This window comes from Poecilia reticulata, linkage group LG18, assembly GCF_000633615.1.
Source record: "Poecilia reticulata strain Guanapo linkage group LG18, Guppy_female_1.0+MT, whole genome shotgun sequence".
In the NCBI taxonomy this organism is placed as follows: Eukaryota; Metazoa; Chordata; class Actinopteri; order Cyprinodontiformes; family Poeciliidae; genus Poecilia; species Poecilia reticulata.
Genome location: NC_024348.1, coordinates 15752602 through 15772864, shown reverse-complemented (window position 1 = coordinate 15772864; position 20263 = coordinate 15752602). Strand labels below are relative to the sequence as shown.

At 39.7% G+C, this 20263-nt stretch overlaps 1 protein-coding gene across 38 annotated transcripts in view; it reads right to left on the bottom strand.

Annotated features, from left to right (window-relative positions):
• Positions 1 to 20263, bottom strand: part of LOC103480676 (protein tyrosine phosphatase receptor type D) — a 456187-nt gene that overhangs the window by 6686 nt on the left and 429238 nt on the right. For 21 of the 38 annotated variants that reach the window (XM_008435747.2, XM_008435754.2, XM_008435753.2 and 18 more), the window contains 10 exons: positions 19494 to 19535; positions 18877 to 18974; positions 16231 to 16354; positions 11422 to 11597; positions 9738 to 9857; positions 9501 to 9655; positions 2988 to 3273; positions 1774 to 1952; positions 1564 to 1690; positions 1301 to 1426 (listed from right to left, as the gene is read on the bottom strand). In XM_008435747.2, the coding sequence (XP_008433969.1) occupies positions 1301 to 1426; positions 1564 to 1690; positions 1774 to 1952; positions 2988 to 3273; positions 9501 to 9655; positions 9738 to 9857; positions 11422 to 11597; positions 16231 to 16354; positions 18877 to 18974; positions 19494 to 19535 (1433 nt within the window). The remainder of the gene's footprint in view (positions 1 to 1300; positions 1427 to 1563; positions 1691 to 1773; positions 1953 to 2987; positions 3274 to 9500; positions 9656 to 9737; positions 9858 to 11421; positions 11598 to 16230; positions 16355 to 18876; positions 18975 to 19493; positions 19536 to 20263) is intronic. The other 17 variants (XM_008435782.2, XM_008435761.2, XM_008435766.2 and 14 more) reach the window with 1 other exon arrangement.

Below are 20263 nucleotides of genomic sequence, written 5' to 3'. Positions count from 1 at the left end.
ATGTTAATTGTTTAAAAGTTGTTTTTATCAAAAAGGGTTTTTTTATACGTCACCTGGTTATTATATACATTGAAAATAGTTCATATACATTTCTAAAAAAAATGGTTGAAGAATGCACTGGTCATAAATTAATGCATAATCTATACACGTTAACAAACTGGTCAAACTAATTGCTTATTATGGTATTATAAAAACCTGTGAACGTGATATATTGTGAAGACTGACCTTTTTTTATGTCTGATATCTAAAATGAAACCAATGCTAAAAACTACAAAATGCAGATATCTGAGTCATGCAATCTGCTTAAGATATCCTCAATCTCTTTTAGATAGCATGAATTTACTTGTTGATATCTGTAGATCAAAGACAAATGTGATAAAAGCAACTTCATCCGTTTGTCAGATAAAATTAAGTTTCAAGTTCCTGAAATGTTCATTTTGATGGGAAGTATTTGAACCTTCTGTTTGTTTATGATAACTCTGACCCATGTGGCGTCGAAGCGTTTGGGTTTCAGCTGCTAAACGTTAGTCCTGAAAATGCGCCGCAAAGGTGGCATCAAAGAAAGCCTTTCAGTTATTACACCCAAATGTATTTAATATACCCACTGAAGATGCAGATTGCTTTGATGTGCGGCTTTTGACAGGTTTTGGGGGAGAGTTTTAGTTCGAGGGTGTGCATTGCTTAAGTGATGTTCTACCCCCTTGATAAGGAAACCAATCCCATTGACGAGACAGTGTTACACGCTCCACAAAGGCGGGATGCTGCACCATTTATCTGTCTGAGCCTTTGATGGAATTAAAAACTGTGGCAGTTCACTGCTGCCGGCACCACTCGCATTTTAGCTTGTTTTTTTTTTTTTTTTTTTTTTCATTACACTCTGACAAGTGTCATGATTTGCGCAAATTTGGATTTACTTTTCTGTTGCACTTAAGGCCACAAGCTGGTGTAAACAAATAATTGAGAAAATGCCAATGTGTTGATGTAATGACTAATCCAAACAGATCTGGGTAATTAAAATCAGTCCTCAGCCTTGTTTTTCTAAACCTTCTCTACAGCTAATTAAAAAAATCGGGAAACTGTATTATTTGATACTTTGGTAATTATTTGTGTGGGCTTTTCTGCGCTTAGACATTTGCTGCACCAGAGGCCCGAATTAAAGAGCAGCGCGACTAAAAGCGGTATAATCTTCCAGCTGACCTCTAGGCGATCCGGTCGTCCTGCGGAGTCAAAGACGGGTTACGACCCAGACTTGGATCAGTTTCAATCCTCAACGTTCAGTTTACAAGCAACGTCTGCTTACCCTGGCATCAGTCACTTTGAACTCTCTCAGGATATACTGGGGCATGTTATACTCGGCCATGGGGTCCACCACAAAGTACTGGTATCTGGCTGACCTCTCTGCCGGCCAGTACTGGTGACATTTTTCCTGGAAAAGCAGACCACAGTGACTCACAGCATTCCTCTTCACAGGAGGTTGATGGAATATTTTATGCATTGAATTGTATATTTTCCTTTTCTATAAAGCTGTCAGAACAAAGGCTTTTGGAGTGAAGTATCAATTACCCTGCCCATTTCTCTGAGCTTGGTCAGCATGACTACAATAGTGGAGTTGTGCTCCCAGAGCATTCTCCAGAAATCTTCTGTGGTCTCCGCCAACGGTCCCTGTGTTGCAATGTACGCTTTCTGTTGCCTGGAGGAAACAATCAGATGTAACATAACAACGGAAAAAAAAAAATCTCAGTTTTAATTGAATTATTGTACCTTGAAGCTTACCTGTATCCATCAATGAAGCTTGCATTGATGTAGTCCGAGCCCTCCACTCCTCGGATGGGCTGAAGACACACTCGTGTGGACTCGTATGGCATTATGTTGACAAGGCGGTTCTTAAACTTGTTGCAGGGGAGATTGGCACTGATGAATCGCGACGTGTGAGCTTTAGTGTTGGCTAAGCGCTGCGAGGGCAAGGAGAGACGGAGAACTTGATGAGCGTCAAAATGATAGGTACATGCGGCGACAGATGCTTCTCCGGAGACGGGCTGCGTTTGACGTCAAGGGTGCACTACAAGAGAAATATCTAAATACTGTTCATATTTTTGTGCTTTCTCTCTTTTCCCCTTACTATAAAGTGCCCCTAATTCAATGCTTCACTGCTGTGCAGAGCCATTAATGGAGTTACTGCTGCCATTACTTTTGTTTACAATCTTTTCAACTCAAAGGTTTTATGCTGAACTCCCTCTTCCGTTGACTTTAGCAGTCCGTCTATCCTGGAAGGCCCTGACATAAGATCTGTGTATGTTTTGCTTCTGTTTCCCATAGAAAGTGCTTCTACACAGCTCCTTTCTGTCTTCTTACTATTTCTCAATGGATGCTCATTAAGAGCCTGGTTCTGATGAAGGGTATCTTCGCCGTTGCCACATACAGAATGAAGAATTTCTTGAAAGTTGGACTTGACTTTCAAGTCAAGAAATCAATTATCGTTACGCGATCAACTGAATTTTTCTGAAATGGATTGGATGTATTATATGACTAGATTGCAGAGAAAAGAAAATGACTGATTTGTGAAGAGTGCTTTAACATATTTGTTGTGAATTTGTTCTTTATAAATAAACCAAACTTAATTGAAATGGGAAGTCAAGGACAGTGGCTTAATCTCAACGCAGTATGGTTAAATAGCTTGTTAATCTGGTAACAGAGATGCTCACACTATCATTAAGCAAGATAAAAAAAGAAAAAAAAAGTGCAATACAATAGAAACAGCTTGATTGAAAACTGCTACATTTGTTGCTTACGTTCTATGGCAGAAAGAAACTTTATGTATACTAAAACAGTGGTTCCTAACAAAGAGTGAGGTGAAGATTTATTATATGTTGTGTAGATTAAATCAAAGAGGAAACCAGAAGCCCCACTCTTCAGATGCAAACAGAAACATATAATATCTAGAGATAAATACAGAACAGAACTGGGACGACACGTTTTCTGACTTGTACCTTGAACTCCAGTTCCATGCCAGTGACATTCTCTCCACCCTCTATCTGGGTCAGCTTCTGGATGTAGGCGTACAGGTTTCTGGCGGGCACTTCGGTCGTGCCGCAGTTGACGGCCTCCTGGAGCGCGTCGTGTATGAAGACGTACTGGTCTTCTGTTTGCACCATGTAGTTGCGCTGGGCGCGCATCAGCGTTACGTGTCCGTAGATGTCCACGGTCTTCTCGTGCTTGATGCGCTCCAGCATGGCATCAATCACAATGAAGCAGCCGGTGCGGCCCACCCCGGCACTGTCATCACAACAATCAGAGGTATGTTGTCAGATACTTTTTATGGAAGATGTTACTGTACTGTATTTTGTTTCCTGGGAGATTCAAGTTCATGTAATTTTTTTTTTTTTTTTTCCCCCCAAGGTGATTTTTTTTTTTGCTGTTGTCTCAGTTTTGCAGCTGCAAAATATACTACAAAATACAATCATCTTTGCAGTTTCAGTGTGCAAAAAAATAATATTAAAATGTAATAATTAAAAAAACATCCAATTGGATGTGATGTTTGCAATTCTTTACCATTTCATTTGCCATGCATTCATATTCTACATGCCAACATTTTCAAGATTTTGCCAGTTTGGATGGTCATTCTCCGTTTTTTTTTGCCCACAGCTAAAATAGATTACAGGCTAAACATTTTCAGCTGCGTCCCCTATGACAACCGACGTTCCTCTTTTTGGGAAAATAATGCAAAATTCCAAGTCTTCCTGTATGAAGTGATCGTAAATATGTGTATTTCCTGCTAAAAGCTTTTTAAAAATGCTTATTTAAATGAAAAGAAACTCAATATCCTCGAATGCAAATATACAGAAACTGGATTTGGTTTAATTAACATGGACAGTGGACTGAATTGGCAGTTTTGGGGGCACATAATGCATGTGACAGGCCTGATCTCCAGTAGCAGAGGAAGAGGCGTCTTTTATTTCTCCGGTTCAAGGCCAAAAGTTAAACTCTCCACCAAGTTTTCTCCTGTACAATGAGCCATTAAACTTGTACCGTAATTGAATCTGAAGTGGCGCTGGGCTGGCACTCAGCCTGCAGCAGGCTCCAAACTGTTTCGCCTCTAGACCCCACCTGTGCTCTCCACCTGATCAGAACTTAATGCACTTGTGCGCCAGAAATGTTCCACCTTTATCTCTTGGTTCAGAAAAGTGCCACTACAGTAAATGTGATCCACTGCAGCAAACATGAGAGGAACGTCCATTTCCCCGGCTTCGTTGTTGGTGACGGACAACTCTGGAGAAGTGCAGCTGACTACAATTAGGGTTATTAGATTAGTACAGTGCACCTGAACAGCAGAAGGGCTTATTAGGAGGCACTGAAACGCAGGTCTCTTCATTAAGATTCATGCTGCCGCATTTTTTTACGTTAATGTGCAAAATGCACAAGTGGAAACAAAAAGTTGTTTTACTGTTTCTCTTTGACCTGCCCTTGCAGCCAGATTCAGAAGCACTGGATAAATGCAGCCTCCTCAACAGAGCAGATATTTGAAGGTATGACTTATTTGATCTTCAGCAAAGTTTACTTTTTATGCCTGCAAAAAAAAAAAAACAGTTATCTGTGACTGCTTTTAGGCTCAGCCCCCTCTCCAAAATCACATTTATACTGAAACACTGTTAATGATAGTGACGTCTATAACAGGAAGATCAAAATTCTGCTTAAGGCCCCATACAACGTTGGGCTGGGTCTGAACCTTAATAAAATCCAGTGCAACCAACTGCTTTCAAAAGCAGCCGAGTAGTGAGTAGAGTGGAGCCCACAGAGGTTTGTTAGAGGACATTAGTGAACAAACAAAATCATGAAGAACAAGGAGCACCTCAGGCAGAACAGGGCTGAGAGTGAAGAGCAGCTTTTTATTTTATTTTTAAAGGTTTTTGTGGCTGAAGTGGTCTAGTTGGGCAAGAAGAAGAGCAGAGGAAGAGCAGAACACATGCAGTAAATGAGCCCTACTTCCTCCTTCCCAGGTTCAAAACGGAAAGTAAAAGCCATCATTTAAAAATGTCGACGAATCTGCCAATCTGCCTAAATTTACAGGCCGCGTAGGAAAAACATTCGTCAAGCACTTAACACTCAACAAATCTGTCCTTTAAGGACGAGTGGCAAGAAAAAAAGGCTGACGCAAGAAAACCCATGTAAAGACTGCCACAAGCCATGTAGGGGAGGATAATAAAAAGTTGGTGCTCTGCTCTGATTAGGCTGAAATTAAAACATTTTGGTCTATAAAACATCTGTGTGGTGGAGCTCTGACATCAGCCCGATGAAGCCATTGCAAAAAAAGCATAGGTAGGAGCTAGAACGGCCCATAAACTACAACAAGTTCAGTCTCCATTTATTTGCTTGTAAAAACCATCATCAAACATGTAATATTTTACATGCATGTCACAGTTACAACCTTAGGTTATTGTTGGACTAGCACACAAGCCATGAGAAAATAAAGTCGAACACCTTAGCAAGGGAAATGCATTATGTTGTACATTTCATTTGTTTCTCTTCCACCTCACACGGCGCTTGGCCTTGACAAGTCAAGTCCTTGCACTTGGCACACAAAAGCAAATAGGTTATCCAATTCATTTGGTGTACGTGTCTATGAGGTGCGAGGCAGCCCCCGTGTGCCTTCCTCCTCCTCCTCCTCTTCCTCCTCCTGAAGAGGCATTTGTTTTTCATTTGCTGCGAGAAACAGAATAGGTTGAGTAGGGGAGCTCAAGAGGCAGCGAAGCTGGTCCCCCGGGGCCGAGTGTAGTTAATGTGCCTTGCAGCAGAGAAACCGTGCTGCTGCAAACGGCATAAAGACACACATGGGAGTCGCTGGCTACAGCAAATGATCTGATGATCACTTTCAAAATGGATGAAAGCGAATCATTTCTTTGCCTTTCTTGACACGAGAAAGGCACTGCTCCAGGGCGAAATTAAAAAGTGCACTTAAGTGAAAGGGGAGGTTTTTTTGGTGGGGGCCCTAAAGAAATGTAAATGTATCCCAGGGGAGCAATCTGAGGAATGAGTCACTTCCAGGCTTGAAAACATCTAAAACCCCTTGGGTGTAAGGATAGAAAAAATAAAACTATAGATTTCTTCCTTTGCTGCAGCAGAAAACATTTTTCAGATCAGCCGTGAATGTGGGAGAGTGATGACCTGCTAGAGAGTAAATGACAGAGTGACAGCGCCGAGCTAGACGGACGGAGGAAGATGAGGAATGGGAAAGGAAGGTGAGGAGAAGACACTCATCTTGAACTCGTGTCGCCCTCAAGTTAGTTTTTCTAAAGACTGAGCTGCAGAAATACACATCGGCTACACTTTTTCTTTTTTTTTCTCCCTCTAAGTGTAAGACCACAAAAGGCGAGTGTAATTTTCTTTTCTTTTTTGGAGAAGTGATGGGGTGTCGGGGTGAGCTGGTGCAGAAAGCTGTCAGTACGCTTGGCAGTTAAAGGGGAGCTGGCGCACTGACCACGCTAATGACCTGACACCGCCTTTTCAGCTATTCAAAAGCGGCCGCCTCGGACGTTGACACACACACGCACACACGCATGCACACGAAAGTGTCAGGCTAATATGCTTTCCAGGAGTTTAGGGAATACGGGGGTGGGAAGGGGAGGAAAAAGCAGCGCATAGCACAGCTGCAACGGGTCCTGTGAAGATAAAGCATTAGCAGCAGTAAAAGCAATTACATATGTATTGTTGGCAAATCTCTGGCTGTCAGCTGGCCTGTCACTGTTTCTTTTTTTTTTTTTAGTTTTTTTTTGCTGCTCTGTCTATAAAAACATCCACACATATAATAAATGAAACTCATTGGGGTATCTGGGTTGCAAATTGAGGGCTAGCTTTTACTCAAGTGTATGTGAACAAAATTTGGACATTAAATGATTTTTTTAACCTAAACTAAGGTGTTATTTTTTTTTTAAACACACTTAATTGTGAGCAAAACAGCAAATGACTGGTATCTTTTATGCAACGGTGATTTTAAAACCCATACGATTTGTTTTTGATTATCCAGTTGAATGATTCAGATTAAACAAATTATAATACCGGACAAAGATAACTAAATGCAAACAGCCGTTTTCAAATTAATTTATGAATTACATTTGACACCTGATGTTCCTGGAAGGGAGGAGGAGGGGGGCGGGGGGTGTTACGGACACACCCTACTGCAGGCACAGCTAGAATCTGTGACTATTTGAGAGATCCTCTTTGCGCTGTGACCTGACCTTTATTCGTTTAACTTTCAACATCTTACTGTGAGGGTGAAACAAAACAGTTCTACAAAGTCTGCGGCAAAATTCCTTCAAAGTCATGTAGATTGTCAGTTTTCACCATTATTTAATGGCATGATTATGTGACTCTCTAAAACATTTAACTGTGGCAGAAAAAAAAAAAAAAAGCAAAAACAGAACTCTTTGAGGATGCTCATTTTTCTTAGTTCTTTTCCACATTTGCACACAACATGCTGTCCTTTCCCCTTTTTTTCCCCTGATGAGCATTTTGGGAACAACAGTGGATTTTGGTCTTTTGCCTTAGGAGATTTTGACTCCGAGATTGTGTCAACTCTTTCGGCTTTAACGGAAATAAAAGGGGCTATGTTTAATCTTCTCCTCGGGGAATGTTTCCCCCATGTTGCTTAACCTGTCAGCGAAGCTGGGATTTCACGGAGTATTGCGTCTTCTGGTTGTAGGGAAGCCAGCTCTGCTGATCGTCTGTTATACCTGGCTATGTGCAAAAGTGCAGATCGGTTCAGTCCAATGACGTAGCTTTTATAGCAAAAAACTATGAGCATAACGGCATACCTCGTTTATTTTGTTATCATTTACTGGCTGTTCACTAGGGGATGGTATAGATTTCATCATTAACTTTTTGTCTCATTGTAGAAAAACTGATAATAGAAATTTATAAAATCAAAACGGCATCCATGTCTATCTAGGAAAAGCAGTGCTATTCTTTCAAACAGGAATCGGGACATGAAACAAAACAGATGTATGTCTAGGCAGCAAGAACCTGACTGAGGCTACATTCATAGTAACGTCATTTTGAGAAAAAAATAATATTTTAAAAACCACAATTCAGTCTTAAAAGAATATTAAAAATTGTAATAACGGATATTTGCTTGCATTTGCCTACTCTAGTACTCTAAAGACTTAAGTAAAAAAAAACACACACAATGTCTCTTATTCAGTTTTTCATCTACCAACTGGGAGCTGACTTAGAGTATATATATATATATATATATATATATAAAACGCTGTAAAAAGGAAGCATGGCAAACCCACTCCTGAGAGTGGATCTTTTTATGATGCCGCAACAAAAATGCATTTTTATTTACATCCTGCATATTAACCATCCACTAAAGTCCATTCTGAATGTGAGACATTATTGTATGAACTTTCTTAGCTCTGTTGTCATCAGGTGGATATTCATGGACATCCGTCGGATGTTAACTGAACCGCCTTAACAGAAAGGTGCCGTCACATCCACGTGCGATGGTCCTGTTTGTAAATTATTGGCATTCACGCTTCATTTTTGTTCTTCGCTATGCTTTAAGCCTCCAGCATGTGCACAAACGGCTTCAGCAGGAGGATCTGCACTAAATTAATCGGAACATTTATCCTACTTTTAACAGCTTAACCACAACACTAGCTTTGTGGTGTCCTGCAAGCATGGAAATATACCAGTTTCTTCTATTTAACATGAATCACAGAATGATAAAAAGACCCTGATTGGGGATTTGGATGGTGGACACGAGTATCTGATGGGAAGCCAGAGGAATTTAAAACCCCAATCTGCAGTGTGACATTAATTCCCACATTTTCCTTCAGACTTTAAAGTCTTTTTTATTTGGGGGGGGGGGGCTTTTCGGCAAGTAGCACTAATTAACTTCAGCATGTGGTAATTCTACAGTAATCCTTCTTCCTTTTTTGTCACTTTGATAAAAGTTTGTATCTTTTACACTGTCACTACTTCCTAATCCTCACACCCCCACGATGAGTGCGAGAGTTGAGAAAAGCCAGAAGACTCCGCTACTGCGTGGCGCCTCACTGATGGGAAGCCCCGCTGCTCATGTAGCTGATGGTTGGTGAGCGAGTTCTGTGTGTATCAACCCAAATGAGATGAGCAGACTGGTGGGTTGTTGATGCAGGAAAGGCATGATGACAGGTCAGCCTGTATCCGTGTCTCTGAGTGGGAGGATCGCTGCAGGAAATATAGCTGGTACTCGCGGTACGACGTTGCAAACACGTTCTAAGTTTGAGTGCTTTCTGGGAAACGTGGCTAGATGGCCTTTTTTGGGGCTGCTATGCAATGCATTTTAGTGCATTCTTTTTTAGATATCAGTACACAAATGACTCAAATATGAGCCTTTAGTAACAAAGAAAGTGATTTTTTTTTTTTTTTGTCATATGTATTCATTTATTCATTCTGGCAAATGGAGAGGAAAGAAATCAATTTCATGCTTCAGGATGTTTCTGTAAAACTGTGATGTTCCCCACCTGCAGTGCACCACCATGGGCCCCGCATCTGGAGGATTGCAAGCTTTCACCCGTCTGAGGAAGGCGAGGAACGGCGTGGGGTGCTCCGGTACCCCGTGGTCTGGCCAGGCAGTGAACTGGAACTGCCTCACCTCCCTCTTCTCACTGGAGCCGTTCTGAAATAACAAACGGAAGTGACTAACGCATTTTGTGCCAGGGAAAAAAAAAAAAAAAAAAAAAAACATCGCAAATCCTCACCTTAAAAAGTGCGAACGTCCGGACGCAGTATGTGGCCAACTCTACTGTGTCCAGCAATGTTATCTGGATGAGACCGTAGGTCTCCGTCCCTCTTGTGGGCCAGTACTGATCACATTTCACCTGCAGGGTACACAGATCTCAGGTAAATCAGTCCCATGTTTAGACGCAAAGTAGTGCGTGACTGTGAAGGGGAAAAGAATCCATGGATTTAAACCTTATTTTTTGGGAAATGTGCGTCTCTTGTTCAAAATCCCAGTTCTTTGTTTGCCTGTCAAGTCAAGTCTGACCACAGATTAACAACTGGCTTTGTGTCTGGAGATAAACCTAATATAGCTAGAGATCTACTAAGATTACATTTTAGACTGTTGAACTTTGTTGACCGATTGGGGACTGAGACAGGTGGATTATAATCAGTTTTCAAAGTAAGCGATAAGACACTGCATGCCACATGTCTAAGGTTTTTTTTTTAATTACTATTTGTGCCATTTATTACACTTCTATTTAATTATTATGCTGTACTTTGAATTGGTCTATCCCGTAAAATCACAATCGTGAATACTAAAACTTGAACCTTCTGCTTTTTACTAAACAAAATGTAATAAGTAATGTTGCAAATCACTGTCTGATGTTTGTAGGACCACTTTGCACAGCCAAACAATGGACAAAACAAACGTTGACCTCCTCGCCCCTCATTCCTGCTGACTGGCTTTAATTTCCCAATCAATGAAATGGCCTGAGATATTTGCATGCAGCCAGCAGTGCTATTAATTGCCATGACTTAATCTATAATTACAAATTTAAACACAACGTCCAGTCATATTAGCGTCTTTGCTTTATTGCCACTCTGGTCTCTTTGTGTCGAATGAAACACTTGAATTGCTGTGTTACTGTTTCAGTAGACAGAGAGAAGCACGGCTGCTGCTGGGGAGGAAATAACCGAGCTCCTGAAGAGTTGTTATTTAAAGTGTTCATTGGCTCAAAGGAGTATGTTTAAGAGTAGTTATCATCATCTTATTTCCTAACATACGCTATGTGATTCTATGAGACTCTTTAGCCAAATGGCACCAGCATGAAGCACACCGTTTAGTAATATTTTACTTTTTAATATTTTGAGCTTCGGAAAAACAAAACATCAAAGCACTGTTAACTATGAAGCAGTGATTCTTAATTATTTTAAATTACTATGGGCTTAACAAGATTTAGCAACATTTACAATATTTATAGCGAAATTCTGCAGTTCTGGTGCGGCTAGCATGACTCATTGGCTACATTAGCATCGGAGCAGCTCCTGCCACTCTTCAATTATTTGTGTGGCAGCATTTGAGTATCAAAATAAACATTAAAAAAAGTGACTGACAATGGCAGAATGTTTTGTAAGTACTGAAAAGAAAAAATGGACAGACTCCTGCTCATTGTCATGTCACTGTTTCTGAGGGGAAAACTTTATCACCAGAAGTTCTAAAATTTTAAATACTTTCCCTCAACAAACACGAACTGGATCATTCTCTGCTGAAATGACATGTTTTACAATGAGTGTGAACACAAGTTAAAACTTACTTGTCCAGATCACGACAATCTTTATTCCACAATGAGTCAAAACTATCGAACAACAACATATTGTGAGGGTTGAGGAAGGCCTTATTTTATGATTGGTAGAGCTGTGTTGTGTTTCATATAAACATACCCTCGACCGCTCTTCCAGTTTGGTCATCATGACAACGATGGCACTCCTCTGCTCCCATATCATCCTCCAAAATTCACCAAACGTCTCCGGCAGTGCGCCCTGGGTGGCGATGTAGGCGTTTTGCTTCCTGTAGCCATCTATGTAGTTAGCGTTGATGTAGTCACTTCCAGGGATTCCTTAAAGACGGAAAGCAAAGTAACTAGTTTAATAGAGAAAGTAAACGGGATGTCAACTTTTACAGACTGTACAGAAATCCTGAAGTTTGTGTAAGTTGTTGTTTTCCATACAGCTCCATTCCTGTGCCCATTTAGTGCATCGTCAGACTTTCTAATGCGTTTCCTGAAATTATTTCAGTCAGTAATGTTTTCTGTAAGCAACGCAGCACACAAACGCTCCTTTTTTTTCGGGAGAGTGTGTGTGGGGGGGGAGGGAGTGGGGGCAGCGTTACCCGTCCGAAGGGATTTGTGTTTGCTATCAACAACACATTTCCCTATTCCATATCTGCAACCGACTTACAGATAAAGCTCGGTCTCACACGGAGAAAAACAAACCGACGAGAAAGTAGCAAAACAATTTTCCCCCAGCTCTGCTCTCCCTTCTCCCTTTGCTTATAATAAATGAAAGGCGCAGCAGCCTTTTCGAATCCAGGCAAAACAGACAGAGCTGACAGCTAGTCAATGCTTGAGGACTGGCAGTTTAGGGGCTCCGTGCACACATGGTCGACCAAGATAAGTCTCATCTGCATGGGCGCCACGTCTCAGAGAAATGCCCCCACCCCCTCCTCCTCATCCCCCTCCACTTCACTCCAGCTGCTTCCTCTCCCTCAGACTTCCTTTTACTCTCAGGTAACTCATTCAACAGTGTAAAAGAGAAAGAAAATGGAATATGAACACATTAAAAGAACCCACCCACATTGTTTTTTTTTTCTCTACTCTCCCACCCACCCTCGCTGAAGCCGTCCACACAGAAACAGGCGGCTGTGCATTTCTGTGATGGACAAGGGATAAGTACAATTAAGCCTTGGGCGTTCTCGATTTGAAAAGAAAAAAAAAAAAAAAAGCAAAAACAAACAGACATTACGGTGGTTTAATGAGTATGAGGCGAGTTGGTTAAATGTACATTTGCAAATGGATTTTTCTTTTATTCCTTCTGTCACTCAGGATTTGTGTAAATTTCTCCATTTTCTAAGTCAATGCAGCCATTAAGACGTTAAAACGTTGACGTTCTTGCAGCGTAGCTCGGCTGGCACTCAACCCTCATTGGAGGAAGATGAAGGTATCGCAAAGAACATGCTGAAGGTCTGATAATTACTTCCAGATTTCGGCTTGTGTTTTAGATGTTTTTTTTTTTGTTTTTTTAAAAATAAAACCAGGAGTTACAAAAAAACAAACTGTTTTCAACAACAAAAAAGATGGTTTTATGGCAGCATCCAGGCTAAATACCAATTAGCAGAAAAGATTGTTTCATGTCTCGAAGTCTCAGGAAAAAAAAGACAGAGTTTCCATTCCTTAGAAAATCAGAAGGTTGTCACTTCAGTAATTCGGTTCAAAAAGTAAAACTTAGATAGATTAATTTCACAATATGTGAAGCTTTAATTTGACAAACTTCAGTTACTCAGGTGGTCGAAGCATGAAATGACACCCATCAAATGGTTGTTTTATTACAGATGTGACAGCCTGCTTAAACAGGTCTGCTCTGCATCCCCAGAACCAGAACCAAACGAGGAGAAGCAGCATTCAGCTTCTATGCACCACAAATTTGAAACAAACTCCAAGAAAACTGTAAAACAGCTGAGACACTGAGTATCTTTAAATCTCGACTAAAAAGCCACCTGTTTAGAGTTGTATTTGAAAAGTAATCAATTACAAATTTAATGATGGCACTTGACTTAATGTAATGTTTTGATTGTTGATTCTATGTTGCATAACTTTGTATTTTTGTTTTTGTTATGATGTAAAGCACTTTGAAATGCCTTGCTGCTGAAATGTGCTGTACAAATACATTTTGATTTGATTTTGATTGGACAGCCTGCTAAAAGTTACGCATTGTACTTAAAATGAAGTCAGGGTTCCTTTTGCATGAATTAATGCATCAGTGTGGCCTGGAGGCTTTCGTAACTCATTAAGTCTTGTGCTTGTGTGTCATTGTCTTCTAAACAACAACTCATAGCCCACAAAGCAGCAGTACAGACGTTTTCCTCACTTCCCTATGAGATCCGCATGACATCTTTTTTTTTTTTTTAGAGGGGCTGAACACAACACATTGTTGCCAGTAAAGTTATCCCATATATTGTGCACCTTGTTCTACCACATTTCTTCCCTTTGACTTAACTTTCCAACAATTTGACCAGGAAGTTTTTGTGACTTACCCTCCTTGCAGTGGAGTCGCCAACAGTAGAGTTAGCAGTGTGTGTGTGTAGGTCAGAACATTTTTTGTATTAAACATTATTGCCCTCATTGTAATTTTCTAAGAAGTCGCGCTTAAATTTGTTGCTATTACATTTTCATCCGTTCAGAGTATTAATATTGCAAAGAACTCTGGAGTACAATATTTGTTGGCAAATATACTCAAAGTTTCAATAGTTTGCACCTTGTCCAGGAGGCTGAATATGACACTGGTGCGCAGAATGTCACTGCAGCTGTTGCACACTTTTGACACAGATTACAGTCTCCTGGACGGTAAATGTCACAGAGTTGTTTGGAAGCGAAGATGAGAAACCACAGCAGTGAGGAAGATGTGGATTTTTTGCAACTGATATCGTCTCTGCAATACTTCCCCAACAATTGATTTGTATGATTTTCCACCATTGTGCAGCCCTACGTGTGAGTCACAATCATCAAAATTAAGATGCGTCCTCATTTGAATAGGGGTTACTGAAATAATAAACTTGTCAGGTATGCTGTAATGAATTAAAGTGCTTCTATAAACTTTACAGGGTTTAAGTAGAACTAAATAAACTAATCAAGGCTAGTCAACCTTAATTCAGCAGAACTTGATGGATGCGTTCAGACATCTTGAGTAAATACAGTGAAGTCATCGCAGACAGAACGCCTGTTTTCCAGAGATCCTGCCGATTCATGTCCACATATGTAAATTTTAACTACAAACTCTAAAGTCAATTCCCTTTGTTTGTTTCTCTGTGGACGAGTTTGCGCAGAGAACGTAAAGAAACAGATGCACCGCTTGCCAAAATGCTTTTGTTAAGGCTTTAGTAGGAATAGAGAATCGTCTCTCGTGTCCATCTGAAAGCAGCAGTGTCTTCAGCAGATGTGTTTTTTTTTTGTTTTTTTTTCCAGTGGCTCGCTAATGGAACTCCATCAACACTTTTAAGTTGTGGGCGGTTTCTAATAGACTGGAAAAAAGATGCTCTCCAAGTCACTTTATCCATTTACTATTTTATTTATTTCCCCATTTTCTTCCATGTGAGCAGCTGAGTGGAAATGCTTAATTAATAGCTGTGTGTGTGTGGGCGCAGTTGTGTTTAATCATAAACTGATGAATGAGTTGGTACTTTGCAGGGAAAGTTTCAGAAAGCCCTTTTCATGTACGGGGAGCACTGATGTGCAACAAGTTACAGATGTCATTTCATACCTCCCTCTAACACTGCAGCTCAAGTTTTGCCTGTTCACACCAACACTTGTCTTTTTTGTGCTGTATAGGAAGACTACTGATTCAATCAAGAGAGTATACCTGGTAAAAACAATGTATTTGTGGCTCTGTGTGTATTTGTGATGGGAGTTTTTCCTGCAAAATTAGATAGAAAGTACTCCTGGTTGTCAAAAGTGTATCTGGTCCAGAAGTAGCTGAATTTCTCTATGAATGCTACTGACAGAGATTATATTGCCTTTGACTTACTGAACACTCTTTTAATAGAAATTAATATTTTTCTTCTCTGGATTTTTGCTACTGCTGTCAATAACTTTGTGAGCTTTCTTTTCAGAGAAAAAGTACATCTCAAAAAAGCTCTTATGGAGATACTGTTACCATTAAGTCAGTGTATTCCTTTTTATAAACAGTACTCCTGGTAAAAGAAAGCATTCATAGCTCAGTGCTTTTGTGTTTAGTTCAATTTCTCTCCTGGACAAAATTACCGACATAACTTATCTGATTAGGAAAATATGTCTGAAAGTATGTGTTTCTCTTAAGGTAATCCAGTACTCATGTTTGTAGCTGTATTTATCTCCTGCCCAAAGATATTGACTCAGATTTTGCTGTCATCAGCCATCGTGAATTCTCCTTGCCTGTCCCAGCAGTTAGCCATTTGCACTTCCTGGTTCTGGCAGAGGCTTTTCCTGTTTAAAGGGACGGGTTTAAAGGGACGGGTTCCTCTCCAATGTTGCTCAGGAGGTGGGATTGCTACAAACTCTAGAACTGCAGTCAACTGAAATTTCTTAGACAAACATATTTTTACCAGTTTGTGTAACAATGTACTTTAGTAAAATTTGCACTAAGATTTTATTCTGACTATATAACATGGTGAATTGGCACAATTCAATTGTCACAATGAGACATTTGAGCTGCAGCCAAATTTGCCATATGTTTGTTTTTGTATAGTTATGTTATAAAATGGCAGTCGAATATACTTTTTTTTTTTTTTTTTTGGCAAAAAACACAGAAACACAAATGAACAGGTAATGTTTACTACAAACATCACTGTTATGTACCGGCATGTCTTATGTGAGCCGCCACCAGATTCTCATGTATGAATATAATGAAATTTAACAGTGTAAAAATGCCCAGGAGGTCTTTAAAACATGTTTCTCTGGGCCATCACTACAAGCAATGCAGCAGTTAGGAAGGGAGACGTACCGTCGATAGCGGAGAGTAGGACTCTGGAGTGATCGTAGGCAATTACGTTGGCGTATCTGTTCTTTGGTTTGTTGACCTCCAGGTTGGAGTGCTCCCAGGTGAACTGCTGACCGGGGTCAATGGACTGGAAAGGGGAAGAGCATCACACTGTTACCACAATAAAAAGTTTTGACACAAGATGAATACAAATTACATGAGAGAACATTGATAGTTGACATTTAGGAGGTTTCCACATTCTTAAATTCTCCTTTCAGCAACAAAACTGCAACTGAAAGTTGGATCTAATGTTTTGACTTATGTTTAATTCATTTCTTTAAGAGTATATGCAAGGCCATACATACATGGTTTTATGCATTCAGATACTGTCCAGGTCCTGTTTAGCTAGAATGTGGGGATTTTTTTTCTTTTTTTCTTTTTAAAGTAAAAGCACTTATAAATATTTCAGCCTGGTATGTCTGATGTTTCAGTTGACCCCAGATCCTATTTTAGCTTTTGCCGACTCTAATAGCACATTTGTTGGAGAGTAAAAGCTGAAAACGTACATTATGTGCTTCTGCTATGCATAATATTGATTTTTTTTTCTTTTTTGTGCTGCTGTAAGGCCTTCTCGGCTGCACAAACACAGTGAAGCAGAAAGGCTTTGAAATATTAATGAAATACTACTCTATGGAAAAGTTACACTTACACTAGCCATGCTAACCACTACAAGCCCTCAAGCTAAAAAGAGCTACCGTGGTGGCAATAAACTGACACCCAAAGTTTTTTGTGTTAAAAATGACCTTTTTTTGGAAGAAGAAATAGGTAAAGTAGAAAAAATTATGCACAAATTGCATTGGGAGAGAGATTTTCATGACTTCCAGAGACATGAGGACTCTAAAACTGAATTACCCAGTATGTTATAAGGTTCCAGGTAAATTAACCGGTTTGCTAAATCCTACCCCTATTTCATCTAATTATGCTACCATTTCGTCCGTTCTTACTTCAGTTATTTTATCCACGAACAATTTAATGTAGGCTATTGTTTACTGTGCACCACCATTGTGGTAAACCATTGTTTACTTTCTCTGCTAAGTAAATAACTTAATCATGAATAATCATCATTTTAGTTTTTATCGTTTTCCATTTGTTTTGTTTCTGATTCCTGTTTTTCCCAGAAAAATGACACTGAAATCTGATGTTTGAAATTTGACAAACAAAAATAACTAAGCAACTTCTCTGACTATATAACTATTGGTTGGTAACTATTGTTTAATGGAGTCACAAAACTGCATTTCATCACTGATTATCAAAGCCGGTAAGAAAAATCACCTGCGGGTGAGTGTGTAATTAATCAGCTAACCGTGTTTCAACTTGCTTAAATAAATAAATAAACTTAAACATATATATTCTAACATATAGCATATCACCATAAAACTCTGACCACGTCCACACGTATGTGTATACTTAGCAATATTGGGATCTTCTTAGATTTTGTTGAAAATTTAGATGATTAAATCCTCTGCGTTTTCTGTTTTAAGCTCAAGACTGTGGGTAGGAATAAATTATGTTTAGGAACACATGAGGTACAACATTTTAGGTCAAGTCTTTAGCCCGGATCTACGTTAGCCATGTTCGGGAATTTCTTCTGTTGAATTTCGATGCATTTAGTATTCACGCCATCACCCCCTACTGGCCAACTTAGGTATTACCAAGCTTTCGTAACCTGATCCCAGAAAAAGTTTATATGCAGGTTTCTCCAAAAGCAAACAAAAAAAATCTCCAGTACTATAAGCCATTGCCAAGCTAAACCCTTTAATTTTAGCACAATTACCCCAAACATTAGCCTTCCAAGGACGTATTTTTCTTATCAATCTGTCCTGTCCAAATCTATTCTAAACAAAGGCATGGAAAGTCAGGCTCAGTGTGATTTTTACCAAAATATGTTCAAACAATGGGCTGCAACGTTGCTTACAATATAAAAATCTTTATTACATTGTGCTCATAAAATTGCTTTCCACTGCTCTGAAATAAGCAGTATGAAATTGGAATTGAAAGGTACTTAAGCGGCACTAATGATTTGGCAGCTTGGCAGTTTGAGGCCCACAAGGTGACCTCGTAGATTATGGAGGAGCTGAATGATCAGCACAGAGAGACGGGCAGAAAAGGGTAGTGTTAATTATTTTTCAAATGCAACTGGGGCCTTTTTTGCTGATTTTTTTTTTAAGGATCTATGAAAGGCATAGTGCTAAATTACCAACTGGCATACGGGAATAATTCATATTGTTGGAGAATTTTCTAAAAGATCCCGAATGGCTTTGGACTTTTAGGTTCTACAGTTATATCATAAGATGGCTATATTATGCTTGTTTTACTCTTCATGCGTCCTCATTGTGCGACTTCTTACATATTTTATTTGAAAAGCAGAGTTTGACTGACTTTATGAAGGATCTTGACTCAACTTTGTGAGGCCAAAACCTTTGGAAAAACTGTTAGTCTTAATGTTTTCATACAAACTTTACAGCAAACACGTACTTTTGCTTCTTGATTTTTTTTTTTTGTGGTGACTACACCTAAACATTTAAGTGACTCTCAAGAACCACAACAAGTTTTGACCCCAACTAAATTGTACCTATTTTTCATTGGTCTCAACAAAGAGTTGACACTCACTTCATATTCCTGTGAAAACTTTAGGTTGTCATTGGCTTTCAGGCGCTCTACGTGATCGGCCAGTTCCATGATGGGGATCGGAGGATGGTTTGCCATACCTGTCACAAAAAAAAAAAAACAACAAGATGGACCGATCATCGCTCAGGCACAAGCCTCGATTACCAGCATATGATTATAAGAGGTGGAGGTGGAAGAGTGAATCTTGTTAGGCTAGTTTGTTTTTTTACTCAAAGCAGTGACCATGCTAATAAAGAGACACAAAAGCCAATGAGAGGCCATCGAGCACACTTTAGCCCCCACTCCCTACGGAGATAGAAAAACGTTATTCACACAGAACGCCGCAGTGGGTAGTTAGCAATGACAGCGTGTGCACGGACACACACAAACATCCCCCAAAACACACACACGACACACGCTGAATGTTAGGCTGCTGACATCTGCTTTGAGTGATGTCATTTCAAACTCTGCCTCCTGCGATGACAATGGTGTTAAACGGCGTGATGAATTAGATTGCGGATGTGGACACAAAACTTAGCAGAAACAAAGGGAGGAAAGAACTGAGGTTGAAGAAAACGATTATGGGTTCATGTCAAAAAGCATAATCGAGAACAACTAACTTGACAAATGGAGGTTACTGGGGTGACTGGGCGCACCTGAACCTGTGGAGGAAATGTGGGTGAAATTAACTTTATTATAGACGTCACAGCAATGTGATGACTGTTTTTAGTTAAAAATAAACAAAACAAAAGGTAGAAGAGGTAGAAGAAATAGCTGATTTTGTCTATACTATATGGGAGATTAGCAACATACAAAATATTGCGATGCCACTGTGCTAATTTCACAGGGAAGAGGTAGACCGAATTATCTTATAATTTGTTCAGTTTACTGAACAAATTATAAGGATTAATCACAACTAAAAATACATTTCATTACAGATAATATATATTAGAGACATTTTTTATTTCAATTTCATCTGGAGGGACATTTCTGAAGAGTAACTGGTAGAGATGGACTGATCAAGCCACCAGTCCTTTGTAAATGACTGGTGTTATCAAAAGGAGGTTTGTCAGACTGACCTCAAATTCTGATGGCATCATTTTATAATCTTAGCCAGCAAGACGGGTGGCCGTGTTTAGCGTGGTCGAACATGTGCAGCGTGGAAAATTGCATTTAACACGATGCACGGTATTTTCTTTGCATGGAACAAATGTGTATTTTCCCTACAAAATTAAGTATATTTTTCTTTTTAGAATGATGTTTATATATGTGTTTAAGCATACGAGACCAGTTCTGCCCCAGGCATCTGTCTTTGTCTTTGTGGGAGGGTTACACAAAGGGCAGCTGAAGTTCTGATCATTAGATTCGATAGTTTTTAAAACAAAGCAAC